This window comes from Aythya fuligula, chromosome 1, assembly GCF_009819795.1.
Source record: "Aythya fuligula isolate bAytFul2 chromosome 1, bAytFul2.pri, whole genome shotgun sequence".
In the NCBI taxonomy this organism is placed as follows: Eukaryota; Metazoa; Chordata; class Aves; order Anseriformes; family Anatidae; genus Aythya; species Aythya fuligula.
In genome coordinates, this window is record NC_045559.1 from 120,804,774 (window position 1) to 120,822,400 (window position 17,627).

At 36.4% G+C, this 17,627-nt stretch overlaps 1 protein-coding gene across 9 annotated transcripts in view; it reads left to right on the top strand.

The window, feature by feature from the left end:
* DMD (dystrophin) overlaps positions 1 to 17,627 on the top strand; it is a 958,404-nt gene that overhangs the window by 536,801 nt on the left and 403,976 nt on the right. For all 9 annotated transcript variants that reach the window (XM_032193124.1, XM_032193145.1, XM_032193154.1 and 6 more), the window contains 2 exons: positions 8,611 to 8,758; positions 9,979 to 10,128. In XM_032193124.1, the coding sequence (XP_032049015.1) occupies positions 8,611 to 8,758; positions 9,979 to 10,128 (298 nt within the window). The remainder of the gene's footprint in view (positions 1 to 8,610; positions 8,759 to 9,978; positions 10,129 to 17,627) is intronic.

Sequence of the window (17,627 nt, forward strand, 5' to 3'; positions counted from 1 at the left end):
TTGACCATAAAAGAACCACTTAATTAAAAACAGACAAGAAAACAAACCAGCCCTCAAATCAATTTGAAGAACATATACTGCTTTTCAGTAAAAACAAGCTGTTTTTGTTGTTGTTGTTGTTGTTTGTTTTGTTTTTAATGTTTGTATTATTATTTTTTAAGTTTTAACAGGTCAGATGTTGACCCAAGGCAAAGCATAGACTTAAGGCTGGTGTTGAGTCTCCTTTCTTTGGTATTGAAGATCAAGAGGTTGTGTTTGAATTATGTTTGTGTAGGATGTTATCCTTAAGTTGCCTTTATCAAACAGTTTCAAAGCTGTAGAAGTTTGAATTCAGTGTTTAATGTTTCTGTATCCTGCAGTCTAATCTATCCAGCTAAGAATTAGATGAGAATGTAATTTTAGCACATCTAGTCATTTTATCTTACTGCAAACTTCAGAATAGACCAGGCAGTTGAATAAAGTGAAATTTGATTGAAAGCCTGATACACTGATAGTTAGCAAATTGGGAATTTAATTGAGTTTTTGTTAACACTTTGCTGCAAGCAGCAGCAAACCTTAAGAGTCCGGAGAAGTTTGAATTTGTGCTCTAGAACAGTGTTAAAGAAAAAGGGAGAATTTTGGAGATGGGAAAGTTGCAATAGCTTCTTGAATAGATGCTACTACTAACCATAGACAAGAGAAAGTGAAAAAAGATCTGTTTCTTCCTCTTCATACTCCAGCAATCATATCGACAATCAAATCTTGTAAACTGCACCATCAGAAGATTTCTCAGCCTTTTTGTCCCCTGCCACGTAATACCGTAATATGGCATCAGGCCATATTGTGCTGTGTATGTTGTATCATGTAGCTGGGACACGTGAGATTTGGAGGCAGGGCCTCCAGCGGGCACTTTGGGGCTCTCAGGAGCTTAAGTGGTGACAGGCCTCAGGGTTATGGCTGCAGTTCGGTGCTTTGCCTTTGATCATACTGCAGGACAATGTGGGCCAGGCAGAACAAGTCTAGTGATCACATATCAGGATGAGAAGCAACATCTCACATATGAGCTTGGTGTGGTGAAGGCTCATAAATGAGGTTTTTGACGGACATGTGTAACACTGGTGCTGGCTGGTATTTTCCATCTTTGTTCAACAATTTCTTGTGTAATTTTTGAAAACAGATGCCCAGGAATTAGATTTCTTATCTGTTTCAGCAGTAATCTGTATTTTGCTTATGTATTCATCACAATCTGATCTGTTTTTGTTGTTGTTGTTTCAAATTGGGTTGAATGGAAGAGAATTTTTCATTATAGCTGCAATATATTTGCACTTTTCATGAGCTTGAACCTGCAGACTGCCTATTCAGATCTCTGTTCAAGCAAGTTTGAAGTACTTACTGAAAGAGTGACAGAACAAAGGCTCTTGACCAGAATACCTTCAAATACTTTTCTGAGCATAAATATACAAGCTTTCTGTTCTAAGTCAACAATAGTATACTTAAAAAGTATACTTAAAAGTATACTTTTTAATAGGTTTGGTACCTCACATTCATTGAAGTGTTTTTGGTTTTTTGTTTGTTTTTGTTTGTTTTTTGCCACAACACAGTAGCTACTGTTGGTAGGTTTCCTTCGCCTGAGCACTACATGTATGGAATGCTGTGATTAGTTTTTCACTGCAATTTAAAAGCTGGTTTACAGATTAAGAAAGTTTGTGACAGTTAAATCAATAAATATATTTTTTTCTTTCACTGAAAAATATTGCTAGTATAAATTTACATTCTGTTTACATGTGGTGTTGTAGCTGAACTTGCTGCTGGTATTTACATTTGGGTTTCCTGAAATTTCTGTGATATTTTTAATTTCAATTAGTTTATAAAGATCCTTACTCAAATGCAGCACATTTGCACATTCCCTAGATAAAGAAAGAAAATTAATTCTCTCTTGGTAAATATTTTCAGTAAACTGCCAACTTACTGTTTTGGTGGCTTTTTAAATTTTCAGTAATAGCCACTAAATGGACTAATCCCTTATCTTAGAAACACCATAAATAACAAAATCAACAGCTGAACATTAAAAAAACAACCAAACAAACAAAAAAAAACCTACCTGGACATTATTGAAGTGCAATGGAAAAATGTCACTAGCAAATGCAGATCTGTTTCACTCCTGTGATTGCATGTTTTCTATCTCTAGCTGACACCCCCCAAATAAGTCCAACATCACATGTGCAGCTAAACCCATGCATGTCTGATGTGTTTCACAAACTATATGGGTTGCTATGGTATTGGCATTAGTGATTACGAAAAAAACACGTGAGCTGCAATATGGATTTCATATAGCTTCTAGACACTGTAATCAAAAAATATAAGCTTACATGAAACAGGAAATTAATGTTTATGTAATAGTTAACCATTATAACTAAGGATTAATGATAGTCAAAAGTGTACCCAGGGTATTTTGCAGACTGACAAGAATTTGTTATTAATTCTATATCATACTGTTAGGAAAACTAGCTCTTTTATTTAATTTAATTTACTACCTAACATTTAAATATTGAATATACTGAGCATGTGAGTCTCCAGAAGCAAAATGTATATAGAATTTGTATAAGCACCTGTGCAGTCAGAATAGCTGACCAAGGGGTTCCCATGAGTTTAGAAATACAAATAGCAAGCTGTGGTGTTTTAGTACAGAAGTCATAAAGTAACATGCCAGAGAATAGTCACATGGAAGACCAAAAGTTACATATGAAATTCTGTTCTTCTCTAAGCTTAGAATTTTCTATCAACCATGGTGGATTATGTTTCAGTATTAATTAAATAGATCATTTCCCAACTGTGAATTAGTTTAAAAGTTTTTTTGGGGAACTCAGGTGTGATTTTAAAAGATAGGTAGTGATGTGTATGTAACAGTATGCAGATCTGTGCTGGAGATGAATCTGCCTTGCTTCTTAGGGCCGGCTATTGGAATTAAATCCTTACTCATCTGCTTATCCAGCAAGATGTGTTCCCAACTGCTTTCTTGAGAGCTGCTCTGTATGTGTTGATGGACAACTGGTGGCTCATGCTCCTTGTTTTGGTTTGTTTAGGCTCAGATTTGGAAGTCCATAACAACCTACTGTTAATTTGTCATTGCAGTCATGAATTTAAACACTTAGAAATTACAGGTATCAGTTGCTCCAAATGTAATTATGGTGGTAGAAATCAGCTTGTTCTAAAGCTGCAAGCAGTCATTGTGTTAAAACTTTTTATGTGATTAACTTGTTCAGCATTAGCTGAATAAATAAATAAATAGCTGAATTAAGAGTGCTTTATTTTTGTGGCTTGCATAATATGATGCTTGTCATGCAGGATGTTATTTATAACAGAAGTAATGTTCTAGCAGGCCAAGAGCAAATTGTGAAGTAAATTATGAAGTGCACCTGCAGCTTCCGTTAATTGCGATGGACCTTTTAATTACTATCCTACATACTCTTCATGACTGGGATAAAAAGACCTTTATGGAACACTTTTTTGGTCTAATTTCTGAAAACCTTCTGTGCTCATATGCATGAGCATATATGAGGGAATATGAGTCAGAGTGACAGTGCATGATGCTTAACACACCTGCGCATTTCCTAGATGAGCAATATGATGCTTGTTTGGAGCAGCCTATTACCCTGTGCTGGCCAGCGGTGACCCACCCCAGGCAAGGCCGGGGTCTGGCTGGCCCTGGGGCTGGAGGGGAGGAAGGCCAAGTTCGTGTCCCTCCTGCTTCCTGTCTCTGGTCCTGTCCCACTCATAGAGGTGCCTGTTGGTGCCTGCAGGCATGAGCACAGTGCCTTGACCTGCTTCTGTACCACCAGATTAGGTACATGCAGCTTGTTACTGCATAACAGGGTTAAACACAGATCTGATTCCTTTTGTTTGTTTGTTTGTTTTTTAATATGACATACATATGCATATATAACAAATTATAAATTCATAATAAAAGTATATAACAAAACTGCTTGAATATATTTATAGCATGGAGTCAACCTGTCTCAGTTTGCTACAATGGTACTCCAGTGCTGCTAAAGACTGGAAGAACAAACTGAAAAATGTCTCATCTACACTGCATCTTAATGAGTTGGGTTTGCTGATGGCTTTACAGTATGAACAATTCTTGTAAGAAGACCCATCTAGCAAACTTTCCTCTTCTCTCCTCGGAGCAAATTAATTACCTCTGTGAGAAATCTGCTGCCAATAGCCAGAAGGCTATGGCCAAACTTGAATTTAAAATGGTTTAAATTCAGTTACCTAGCTGATCAAATAATTATTTCTAATAAACTGCAATAATAATAATTAAAAAATCATTGAAAAAATACAATAGTAACGTGCATGGCAAAATTCAATACAATTAAATAAATGATCTTCTCAATGAACATTTCATTTATATATATTAATAACATCATGGATTTCAAAAATAGATATTTTCTCTTTTACAGTTACAGCATAACAGGAAACATAACACAGAGCTGTTCTTGAAGACAACAGTATGTTTAGAAGTTGCAGTATTAGTTTCTGAAAGTACCTAAAAATATTGCCAAGAAGTTTTTGCCACAGGAAAATATAGTGCATGGTGGTATCCAGGGTCCACCTGTGTCAGTGCGTCTTTTCTCTAGCAATATAAGGAAATCTCAATCTTTAGAGTGTAATTTTTCTGTTGGGAAAAAAAAACAAACAAACAAACAAAAAAAAACCAACCAAACAAACAAAAAACACCACACATATATAAACCATTAAAAAAAAAAAAAAAGGTTTTGCCTAAATAGCTTAAGGTAGGGAGGGGTTGGAGATGGGGATGCAACTTAAGGAAGGGTGCAAAGCACAGCATCTCTATGCCTTTCTCCCAAGAGCTGCTGATCCCGCGAGGCAGTGGCTGCCTGTACAAACTGCAGAGCCTTCTCTCACTGTGTGGCTGCAGATCCTGAGGAACCTTTATTCTGTTGGGAAATACCTTCACTGCTCCCCTCTGTGCATCCTTCAAACTCTTAGATGTGTGGTTGTAGCCAAAGTAATAAGTGGTTTGATATTTGTCAGTTCTTATTTTCTGGAATTATCTTAAATCTCTTGGGTTTTTCCAGCAGGCCAGTTTTATTTAGTCTTTTTATGCCTCTATGTTGTCTAATTCTAATTAGACATAAAGAATAAAGACCTTCTCTCCTGAGCCTTGGAAATCTGGGCTCAAAGTTACCTGTTTGACTCTGAAAATTTTACTTCTGAATTTCTTTGGGCTGTAGAGTACCATTTAATTCAATTCCACACCTAGCAGAATTATGAAATATAGACAGAAGATTTTGATTTTTTGTACTTTCATACAGCGTACGTGAACAAGAATCCTTTCTCTGCTCATCTGAGCTAGGAAAATCTCCCCCTGTTTTAAATTCTCCTGGTTTTTACTAATATTCTTTACACAAACTGGGTATATTTATTGTGGTTGTATGCATGATTTATTACTGAACTTAAAAATACTTAGCAATACATTTTGCACTTTCTGTATAAATATTTTTTTCATCCATAATCACTGCAATTCAATTTCCTGAAAATATTATTAAGGATATTTATAATTTGCAACCAGTATTTCAAGAAGAACTTAGTGCTTTTTTTTTTTTTTTTTTTTTTTTTTTTTTTTTTTCCCTCTTATCTAAATGCATTGAATTGACTCAGGAAATAAAATACCTAGTAATTAATTGTAGATAAAGAGTTTTAAATATCTGATTCAGTATTATCACTGCTACATGCTTAAATTCTACAAAAATCATTGAACTTGAATGCAAACAAAGAAACATTGCTTCATATTTTAGATGTTAACAGAGAACATTTTAAAACTGTACTATAAAGAAAAAAAACAACTTGAAAATATGAGCTATTTATTTATAATTATTTGGAAATATCAATATAAAATAATGTTTTACAGTAAGATTTTTCATATCCCAGATATTCACTGCATATATTGTTGAAGTTACTACTTTCGTAGTTATTTTGACCACAAAAGAAAGGATGGATTTAGAGCAAAAGTTGGAGATATTTTGTTAGTCTTTGATACTTGTAAATATAATGGAAACACTTTTCACAATCATCTTTGTTTTGATGTCTTTTTGCCTGCATTTTGCCATCCAGGAAAGATACCCAGAGACTGTCAAATTTGTGGTGGCTATCATATTTTCCAGGTTGTCTTAAGATTTTGCATGTTTAATGTGTCCAGACTGGAGGATATATTGAAGTCTGGTGAAGAGTATTGTCCTTGGTACTTTACACTTACTTTTAGTCTACTATTTCAGAGTGGGGTTTGTGGAGCCTGTAGAATGTTTAATCATCCAATATAGCACTTCTGAGAGTGTCTTGTTAAGGAAAAACAATAAACACCAATAAGATGGAAGGCAGGTAAATTCCACTAGTACTTGCTAATTTGGGAGTTGTGTAAAGTAATAGTTGAATTACATTCAACCAATATGCTGCTGTATTTATGTTGTATATTTATAATATATATGTTTTTTACATTATATAAATACGTATTTATAAAATAAATTTAAGAATTATATAATTAATTTTATAATGGTATTCCAACAGCATGATTTTTTTCCCTCCTCAGAGATCTTCACCTATAACAATTCCTTGCTTATAACGTGAAGTCAGATGAAATTTTTACTACGAAATGAAATTCAGCTGATAAGTTTATTCTTCTCTTCCCTACTAGAATTTTCCTAGATGACCAAAACAGAATTCTCCCTGTTTACTTTGTAATTAAGGATGTTATTTGAAAGGAACTTTACAAATTTTGCATTTATTTTTATTTTTATTTTTTGTCTGTGAAAATTACAGAGGAAAAAGTAGTATAAGATCTCATTGATAAACTTGGACTTCTTAATATATGGAGAAGTATTTGGGAGTTTTGGATGTATAAACTGCATTGAGAGATATCGACTGTTGGAAATTTCTGTATATCTGTTCTGCTTGAATAAAAGCTTTTAATCTGTAGTTTCTAAGCTGTTTATCAGACAGCAGGTGTGTCAAGCAACAATTGTTTTCAGTATTTTTGTGTTAGGTAATGTGAAGCTGACACTTTTTATTGATTCTCTTTTGCCTGGAGCTTATTCATGTATCTTTTCTAAAGAGTTCTTTGCTCAAGTCAGCCATTAGAAAACATAGTTTCCTAGTAATAATAAAAATCTGTAAATAACCTATCTTAAAAAAAAAAAAAAAAAAAAAAAAAAAAGATGGCATAATTTCAAATAGGTTGAATTCCCTCTGAATTATCAGTGTTCTGAGGGCACTGACTTCGTGCTCAGTCCTGAGAAGTGGCAAATATGGGAGACCAGAGAAAGTTAAAGACATTTCCATTTTGTTACTGCTTTTTTTTTTTTATTTTTTTTTTTAACATTCACAAATATATTAACAGTGATGACCTGATTCTATGTTATCAACAGTAATACAGCCTCTTATTATGCATAATAAATGGCCTAATTTCTCAAACTCAGTTGGATTTGGAAATAACAATAATTAATAATAATAATCTGATTCTTCATCTTTTGCTTTGATCATAAGTAACCTTTAAGTAACAAATTATTTAATCTTTCCATACAGGGAAGACTCAGTGTAACCTTAGTTTTGTGAATAGTCTTGGAGGATAAATTATAAGTGATTTATTGTAACATAATTTTTCTTCTTCAGAAGAGATACATTCCTAATGTTAGTCCCTAAGGGTTCAGGTTCTGCCAATGCTCTTCCCTGCTGCCCTTGAAATTGTTTCCATATGTATCTTGATAGCTTTGGGAAACTTAGGCACAAAAGCGTACATCTCTGTATATTCATACAGTTGTGGTGTAAGAAGTCTTATCTGATTTTAGCCACCTGCAATGGTTATGTTGTAGCTGACAATCTGGATTCCCTTTAAAGAAAAAGTCCGTAGAGGCAAAATGTCTCTTTTCCTATTGTAATTATTTAAGATGAATCCATGTATCACACCCTAGAAGTGACAGCTTGTATTCAGTGAAGAGAACCTGGGTGAGAGAATCAACAGCTGAGTTGTAGACATAGGATTTATCTCTTAATCTTAGATGTCTGTTTTGTCTATCCTATTCCTTCGTAGGGACTACAGACCTTACATACTTTTTGTGGATCTGGACTGGAATGCTTTACACAAACTATATTGCACAGTCACCAAAATATATGTTTGTACAATGTGTCCAAATGGGTTTCAGTAGCACTTTCTACATATCCATTTTAGTGAAACTTTGGTGCTAGAAATTTCTAATACTGGGCTTCCATGCTGTTAGTTCAGTCAAAAATCTGGGCTGAATTACGAACAATTCCTGGTCTGTGTGTGTCTGCTCTCTGCAATATCTGGAAGTCTGATTTGGTGAGATTTCAAATTATAACTTGTGTATTTCTTTTCAAATGTATTTGAAATAATATATTGAAATAATGCCACATGAAAAGGGTACTGGTCTGATAATTTTAGCATGGAAAAATCTATGGCACAATTTTTAAGAGAATTAATATAAATTATAAGAAATCGTTTTTCCCCAGTCTTTTTGTAAGTATGGGTGAGCATTTCAAAACAAACAAACAAACAAAAAAACACATGGAAACATTAATTTCATGTTTTTATTACAGGATAGAGGAAGAAAAGAATATTTTATCAGAATTTCAAGAAGACTTGAACAAATTAATTTTATGGTTAGAAGAAACGGAGAGCATCATTGCTATTCCCCTTGAACCAGGGAATGAAGACCAGTTAAGAGACTGTCTTGGCAAAGTAAAGGTATTATAAGCTTTATTTACTGTTTTCTTAAATTATCATTTTCTTAATTCATCAATTATCTACGCTGAAGAACATTAAATGTTATTTAACAAAACCCAATAAAAAATAAAAACAATGCTTTAGTAAAATCTTTCTTCAAGTTCCTTTCTAAGTAGACAGAGATAGGATAAATAGTAGTGCATGGTGAAGACTTAATCATGTGCTAGGTTTATGCCTCTCACTGTTTAGTATCCATCTGTGTATCACACTGTTTAGTATCTCACTGTTTAGTGTCCATCTGTGAGCTGGACAGAAAATTTGTGAGGCCTTGCCTTCACAGCCAGGGATTTCAGAATGAAGGCAAAGATACTACTGTATGGGATGTTAAATGCATCTTATCATTTCCAGACATGATTACAAGTTTGAAGTTTAAGCTGATTATTTAGATCCATGAAGTTCCCACTTCTTATTTATATACAAATATTTCCCAAATGTAGCATTCCCAAGGAATAAGTAGTCCAAAATTAAAGGTGCTAGCATTTTTTTTTTTAATTATTTGTAGCTCATTTTTACATTCCATCTTTTATTTTGGAGCTACACAAGAGAATACATGTATATTCCAATGCAACAAAGAATAATGTACTGTGGCTTATATAATACCTGCTTGATTGTGTTGATGTATCTTTTAGTTGCATTATCCTTGATATATCAAGTTACTTTGATAACTTGCAGTAACTACATACATGATGGAGAAGTGGTACATTTAGATGATGTCTTGCTTTCTTTGTCTTTACTTGATGTTTCTATGAATATACATGAACATTCTTAATTATGAGGTTGGACTGGAGGGCTTTTCACCACATACCATCTGGGTGATTGTGTTCACAGCACAGAACATGGAAAAGCCATTCTCCAAAGTGGGCTTTAATATACTATTTACCATATTGAAAGATTATTAATATCTGTATACATGAGCTAATGAGTATCCAGAGGTGGAAATTTGTCATACAACAGTGATCAATATCCTTAGAAACACCTTATTTGGTTGTTTATCTCTCTGTAGGCTTGATCCACTAATACAGTTTCTGGGGTTTCTGCCCTTCTATATTCAGAAAGCCATGGCTATTTTGTCTTGAATTGAGTTTATTCCTTTAGCTGATAGACAAATCAATAAGGGTGAAGATAAGGGAGCTGAAAATTCTACCACAGTTCATCTTAACTGCTGTATTTGTCTGTTCCAGTTAAGAGCTGAAGAGCTGCTGCCACACAAGGGAATACTGAAACGATTAAATGAATCTGGTGGAATAGCACTTGGAAGTGCATCACTGGACCCAGACAGAAAACATAAGCTTGAGAGTGCACTGAAGGAGGCTAACCATCGCTTGGTAAAGGTTAGACATATTAGTGATGTAACTGTGATATGAAATTTTAATTGGCAGCAAATATTTGCATTACATATTTTCTCTTATGTATTATTTTTCTCTGGATGAAGCTGCAGAAACATTTGTTCACATAATGAACCTGTGGAAGAAAAATGTGTACAATATACTGCTGTGAGAAACAGTAACAACACAAGATCATGAGTGCCTGAAGCAATGTTGCATCCAAATTAACTCCCTAAATTACAGGTCTGCTGCTTAATGGCAGAATGCAGAGCATCATTTTTGTAGCCTGGTTGTTTTAAGGGTACAGCAAATATTCCAATTTTGTGACTCAGGTGTGTGAGATGCAGTAGCAAATATTGCTACTAAAAATTGCTACTAGAAACACTTCCTAGTTCTCTCCTCTCCCCAACACTGGGGTAGAAGCTGCAACTGCTGATTCATGTTCTATCATGCTTCTTCCAAACATGAGTTTTGAGTTCTGTTTTCAGTGTAGCAAAGTTCCACTCATTTTGCTTTCTAGGATCTCCATACCAATGGAAAGAAATAAAGTAGGATTGTGTTGTTCTTTATTGTTGAAGTAGCATGTTTTTATGTTGGAAACTGTTGACAATGAATAGTAGATATGGATCAAGAGTGCTCTCCATACAGACCTTATGTAGCAGAAATGGTAGAAAACATTATCTAAAGAAATGTAAAAATGTAAATCCACACAAAGTATGGATCAGTCTGGTCAGGACAGGTCAATGTAGAATCTAGAAAATGCAGCTGAAGGATTTCCCCAGAGACTGATGGCACAGTCACCAGGATGCTGGGGTGGGGGGGGGGGGGATTAGCTGTGTTTATCTGTGAAAAGGAGATAAAATAGATCTTCTGAGTACCTTACTGAAAAGACAAGCTACAGCTTCTGGTCAAGAGTTCTGTGTTTTTGATTCAACTATGTTCACATAATTGATATTTCAAGTACAGTCCTAGTAAATAAACAGGAATTTATCTGATGTGGAATTCTCATTAGTTTCTTCTACTTAACAGAAACAGTCTGGCAAGTTTCAGATTTTTAGCTAATGGCTCAAGCAAAAATGGATAATATTGATCACATTCATAAATTTGGAGTTGGGTGCGTTAATCATTATTTAGGTGCTTGGACAGAAGTATCCCTTTCTCTACAGAATGGTTTTCTGAAATCAATGTATATCAAAGAATTCAGAACACTTCAAAATCAAAGCTAGTGCTATTTACTAGCTGATATAAGGATATATGTAGCTGAATTTAAGAACCATGATTTGAATATCTGTGCTGTAATATTAAAAAATCATTAGCTTTCAGGCAAAAATATGTGTGGTTGTTGTTGTTGTTTGTTGTGTGTGGGTTTTTTTGTTTGTTTGTTTGCTTTTATTTTTAAGTAAAATAGCACTAACGTTCTAAGAAAAACTAATTTCTCTGTATGAAAGTCATATCTAAGAACTTAGGTACTTCCACTTTCTGCTTGCTAATAGAGAAAATATCCAGGTTACTCATCATAGGCAGAGCAACCCAAATAACTATGAATGCTGTTGAAATTATTAGTATGAAATTATTTGTATGAAATATGGTGGATAACGTAAATCATTCTCTTTACAAGCTGCAACAGACCTAAGTAATGATTCCGGCAAGACATTAAGCTTGGAATTTACCAGGTGAAAATTTCATTTATAGATAAAAGGGACTAAACCAAGAACATTGAACTTTTCTTTGTGATCATTACTGAACTGCACTATTTCAATTTCAGTTGTCTACCTATGGAGATATATAAAATAAAATAGTGCTCACTCTGCCTTAGTTGCTGAATTTAAAGGACGTTGAAAATGCAATTTATTTTTTAATAAAGAGAAAATTAGTTTGACAATTATGACATTCAAATCCTTACATGTTAAGTGAGATTTTCAAATGTTTCTCTGAAGGTGTTTTGTTTCTCAGATGATCTTGAAAAGTCAATGTAAAAAAAAATAAAAATAAAAATAAAAAAGACCAACTGTCGTGGTTCCGCTCGAGTGGGCAGCCGAGCTCCACCACAGCCGCTCTCTCACTCCCCCTCCTCAAAGAGGAATGGGGAGAAAATATGTGAAAAGGGCTCAAGGATTGAGATAAGGACGAGAAAATCACGCAATAATTATTGTAACGGGCAAAACAGACTCGGCATAAGGAGATAGTAAGATTTATTGCCTATTACTAACAAGCGAGAGAAGTGAGAAAACAAAGGAAAAAGCAAACCAAAAGCACCTTCCCCCCCCATCCACCCTCTTCCACCTCCTCCCCCCGAGCGGCGCAGGGGAACAGGGGGATTGGGGGTTATGGTCAGTCTACAGCACTTCTTCTCTGCCGCTCCTTCTCGGTCACTCTCGTCCCCTGTGCTGTGGGGTCCCACCCACGGGATGCAGTCCTTGATGAACTGATCCGGCGTGGGCTTCCCACAGGCAGCAGCTCTTCCAGAACTGCTCCAGATATGGGTCCGTACCACGGGGTCCATCCCTCAGGAGAAAACTGCTCCAACCTGGCTCCCCTACGGGCAGCAGCTCCTGCCGGGTCACCTGCTCCTGCGTGGTCTCCTCTCCACGGGCTACAGGTCCGGCCCGGAATCTGCTCTGGCAGGGGTCTTCCACAGGCGGCAGCCTCCGTCGGTGCAGGGCCACCTGCTCCACCGTGGTCTCCTCCACGGGCTGCAGCATGGAACCCTGCTCCACCGTGGTACTCCATGGGCTGCAGGGGGACATCCTGCTTCACCATGGTCCTCACCACAGGCCGCAGGGGACTTCTGCTCCGGCGCCTGGAGCACCTCTCCCCCTTCCTCTACACTGACCTTGGCACATGCAAGCTGTTTCTCACTCCCGGCTGCTGTGTGGCGCAGCGCTTTTTCCCTGTCTTAAATATGCTCTCACAGAGGCGCAAAACAACATCGCTTATTGGCTCGGATCTGGAAAACAATGGGGCCCTTCCCAAACATGGGGCAGCTTCTAGATCTTTCTCACAGAAACCACCCCTATGGCTCCCTGCTACCAAAACCTTGCCACGTAAATCCACTACACCAACCCACACAGATTTTACTGTGAGCCAAACCTCACAGCTCTGGCACATTTATATTAGGTGATCTTCAGTAGGTCACTGTAGCAGGATGGTTCTGTAGTCAGTTGTTTTGATGAGGATATATTTTTCCTGTTCCTCAAAGCCCAGTGGGCAAGCCTCACCAGCGCAGAGATTCCTCTGGGGCTTCTCTGTCCCTCCATTACCGTCTAAGAGTATATCTTAAGCTTGAATCCTTTGTTTCCAGCTATTTGTTTTGTTTTCTGGCATCTGTGCTAGGAAGGAATGTGTAACAATCTACCGTTTCTGATTATCTCATCTTGCAGGATGATATTATGTTGAAAATACAAAATGTACTTGACAGTTACATAAATAACATAAGGTAGCTCCTTATTTGGTATATGCTGGAGTAATTCTGTTTACTTTAGAGAAGCTGTGACAATCAAAAATTACCAGTTGAAAATGTAGCCAAATATCTCCTAAGTTTATGACAAATTTTTGTTTTGCTTTGATCTGCCAAACGGTGGAAGGGGCAACAACATTGTGAGTTTTAACCTTCAAGGTGACATATTTGAAATAAGTCATGTTCAAACCTTCTCTAGAGTCAAAGAAACGGTTACCCTACAGCAATGGAAATAAGCTGAGAAAATAAATTGAGTATGAAAGGAATTGCAGTCACATAAAAGAAGCTTTTTTTTTTTTTTTTCTTTTGCTTCAGTATTGTCTTTGCTTTTACGTGTTTATATCATGTGCTGATGACCTTGAGAATAGATACATGAAGAGTTTTTCTTCCTTTATATAGTCATAAATTTAAAACGACATTTCTTCAGACACCTTTATTGAATAGTGATTCTAGTAGGCCACTACCTCAGATACAGTTTAAGCAGAGAATGAAGATTAAAGCCTACATTTGAAAGCATGACTTTTAAATTTTAGCCTGGTTTTACTTATTATACCCTCTCCAAAGTCAGTATTTCTTGTAAAAATGAAAATAACTCTGTCTTTGTGAAGTCTTAATAATATGAAAAATGAAGTGTTTTATAACCATTTTTATGTCTTCACATCAAGAATTTTCATTTATTTTCAAAGCTCAAAGTATCTTCTGCTGTGATAGCCAAGTAAGCTAGCCACCTAGCGCTTCAAAGCATACAAAAGGGGTACTAGGCACTGGAGTTTGTGATGAATTCAGTTCTTGTCATATACCACCTGCCAGGGCATATAACAGATCTGTAATGGGTTTCTTACCTTTTAGTGTGCAGTAAATGGATTGATAGATTAGGTCTGAGACCAGTGAACCATGGAATCAGAGGTTTGCTGGAAGGAGTTTATTACTCTTTAATAATATTCTTGGTCTGGTGTCAGCCAAGAGGGATGAGCTAGATTATCCGAAAGTAAGCTGGATGCCAAAATCAGCATTCTTCTCATTTATCCACCTTAGTCTTCACAACATCTACTGTATGTATTATGAAGGTTATTATAAGTGCCTGATGGAGACATTTTTTCTGCCTTTTAATTTGTCTGCTACTATTAGAACTAATTACTAGACACTGAAGAGACCATTTCACTGTTTACTGCCACAGCAAATCAATTTGTTGTGCTATATAGACAAAAAAGAAATTGGAGTGGAGTGACATGGCTGTAATTTGTGAACATTTTCTGTACCACCAGGAGAAGTATAGGTCTTCTTGGCTTGGTTGACCAAGTGCAGAGAAAAACAGATGGACCTAGAAAGTGCAGGAAGACAAAGTCATAACAAGGTTATAGTTCATGTAGCTTGCCTTGAGTAGTAATTATTCACCTATTACTTGTGATGACATCAAATTTTCAGCATGTTATTGTAACTTAGTTTGAGTTTGCAGTTGAAACTACTATAATTGCTACTATTACTGTTTGTGGGATGAACAGGAAGATATCTTTGAAAAAAAAAAAGCTACAGTTGGATTTCTGTGCTTTTGATTTGAAATGAGATTAAAGCATTTGTAGCCTAATAAGAATGTCTGTTTTATTTCCAATTTCCAAGCAGGTAAAAAAGCCCTTTTCTTTTCAGTTCTTTTAAGCTACATACACTGAAGTTCTTCTGGCTATATTGATTTAAAACTACCGAGATTCTTAGCTATGCTGGATACAGTGGATTGCATGTGTTATAGAAGACAGACCACATTAGGAATTGGGCCCTACTTGCTAATCAATGGCATTTTTAGTCATTTTAATGACTTCAGACATCAGTTTTTGTTCCACTTTACATGCTATACTGTAAGTCATCCTAATGACCACTGTCAAAAAGAACTGGAGACTATCATAAGACATAAGGAGACAGGAGACATCTGTTTGTTTGTTTGTTTTCTGAAGTTCAGTTAGATGAAGTCATTTAGGTGTGTCATAATAGATGTATGAGTGTCCACAATCAATGTAAGTATACACATTCACTGCAGATGGAAGAAAATGAAATGGTTTATCTTAGACTGAAAGATTTTATTATTTGCCATCTATTAAAAAAAAAATAATAATAAAAAAAATGATAGCAAATCAGGCTTATACTAACAAATCAATTCTAATCTGATATAAGTTTAAAATTTGGATGCAGTGTTTTTTAAACCTGGAAAATCTAACTCCAAAGAAAATACAAGTGAGATTCCAATGAGGTAAATATTGCTGTGGTATAATACTCACTGATTTATTTATTTATTTTAACAAGAACTGCATTTTACAATATTAAAAAACAACAAACACACAAACAAAAAAAAGCAGGGATTTGATATAATTGCTGCCTTTTCAGTTTAAACTCTAATTTTATTTTATTATTATTAATGGTGTTTTTTGTTTGTTTTTTTTTTTTCTTCCCTACAAAAGGTCTCAAATCTTGTAGTTTTGTAGCTCGTTTTTATCATTCAAGGTATTAGTGGAAAACACATAGTTGTTGCATCCAACAAAACTTTGAGTCAAAGGTAGTTTACAAAGAAAAAGTTGCGTTCTCCCCACACATGATAAAATACTCTGATAAATAGATGCAGTAGCACAGCATCAGAAAAAAAGGAAAATTTTAGAGCTGTAAATCCCTGATAGATGGTATATTTGGGTAAGGTACTTTACAGAGACCATTTTTATCTTGTCACTTCCCACAGTCTGGAAATGCCAACAAAGTTGTTTAAATTTCCAGCTGCTCTGTTTTCCTATGAGCAACCCCGTATCTCATGGGAATATTGTAAAAATAAATTACTTGGTGATATTGCAGCATTCTGAAGGTTTAAAACATTGTAAAAGTTGTTAGTAGCACTGTTTTACGTTAAATCTGGAGTCCTGCAGAGAAATATACAATTGCTTTCTTTTTATTAATAGCACCATCAATTTCTCTCTCTTGTTAAATATTAATAAATATTCTCCTACTACAGTATGTTGTTTACTCTCATTTGAAACAATTAATCATTCTGAAGTCCGTTCAAGGAAAAAGTTATGATGTTCAAAATGTTTTTTGCAGCAATCAGGCAATAATTACACCATATCAAGGGCTTTTGTGACATTCTACTGAATATGTGTTCTTAATTTCCGCTGAGACAAGTTTTTCACAGAATCACAATATCTAGGTTGGAAGAGACCTCAAGATCATCGAGTCCAACCTCTGACCTAACACTAACAAGTCCTCCACTAAACCATATCGCTAAGTTCAACATCTAAACATCTTTTAAAGACCTCCAGGGATGGTGACTCCACCACTTCCCTGGGCAGCCCATTCCAATGCCTCACAACCCGCTCAGTAAAGAAGTTAGAAGTTCTTCCTAATATCCAACCTAAAACGCCCCTGGCGCAACTTTAGCCTGTTCCCCCTCGTCCTGTCACCAGGCATGTGGGAGAATAGACTAACCCCCAGCTCGCTACAGCCTCCTTTAAGGTACATGTACTTACAGAGAGCGATAAGGTCGCCCCTGAGCCTCCTTTTCTCCAGGCTGAACAAGCCCAGCTCCCTCAGCCGCTCCTCGTAGGACTTGTTCTCCAGGCCCCTCACCAGCTTCGTCGCCCTTCTCTGGACTTGCTCAAGCACCTCGATGTCCTTCTTGTAGCGAGGGGCCCAAAACTGAACACAGTACTCGAGGTGCGGCCTCACCAGAGCCGAGTATAGGGGGACAATCACTTCCCTAGCCCTGCTGGCCACACTGCTTCTTATGCAAGCCAGGATGCTGTTGGCCTTCTTGGCCACCTGAGCACACTGTTGGCTCATATTCAGCCGACTATCAACCAATACTCCCAGGTCTTTCTCCACCAGGCAGCTTTCCAACCACTCATCTCCCAGCCTGTAGCTGTGCTTGGGGTTATTGCACCCCAGGTGCAGGACCCGGCACTTGGCCTTGTTGAACTCCATACAGTTGACCTCAGCCCATCAGTGCAGCCTATCCAGATCCTCCTGCAGAGCCTTTCTACCCTCGAGCAGATCGACACACGCACCTAACTTGGTGTCA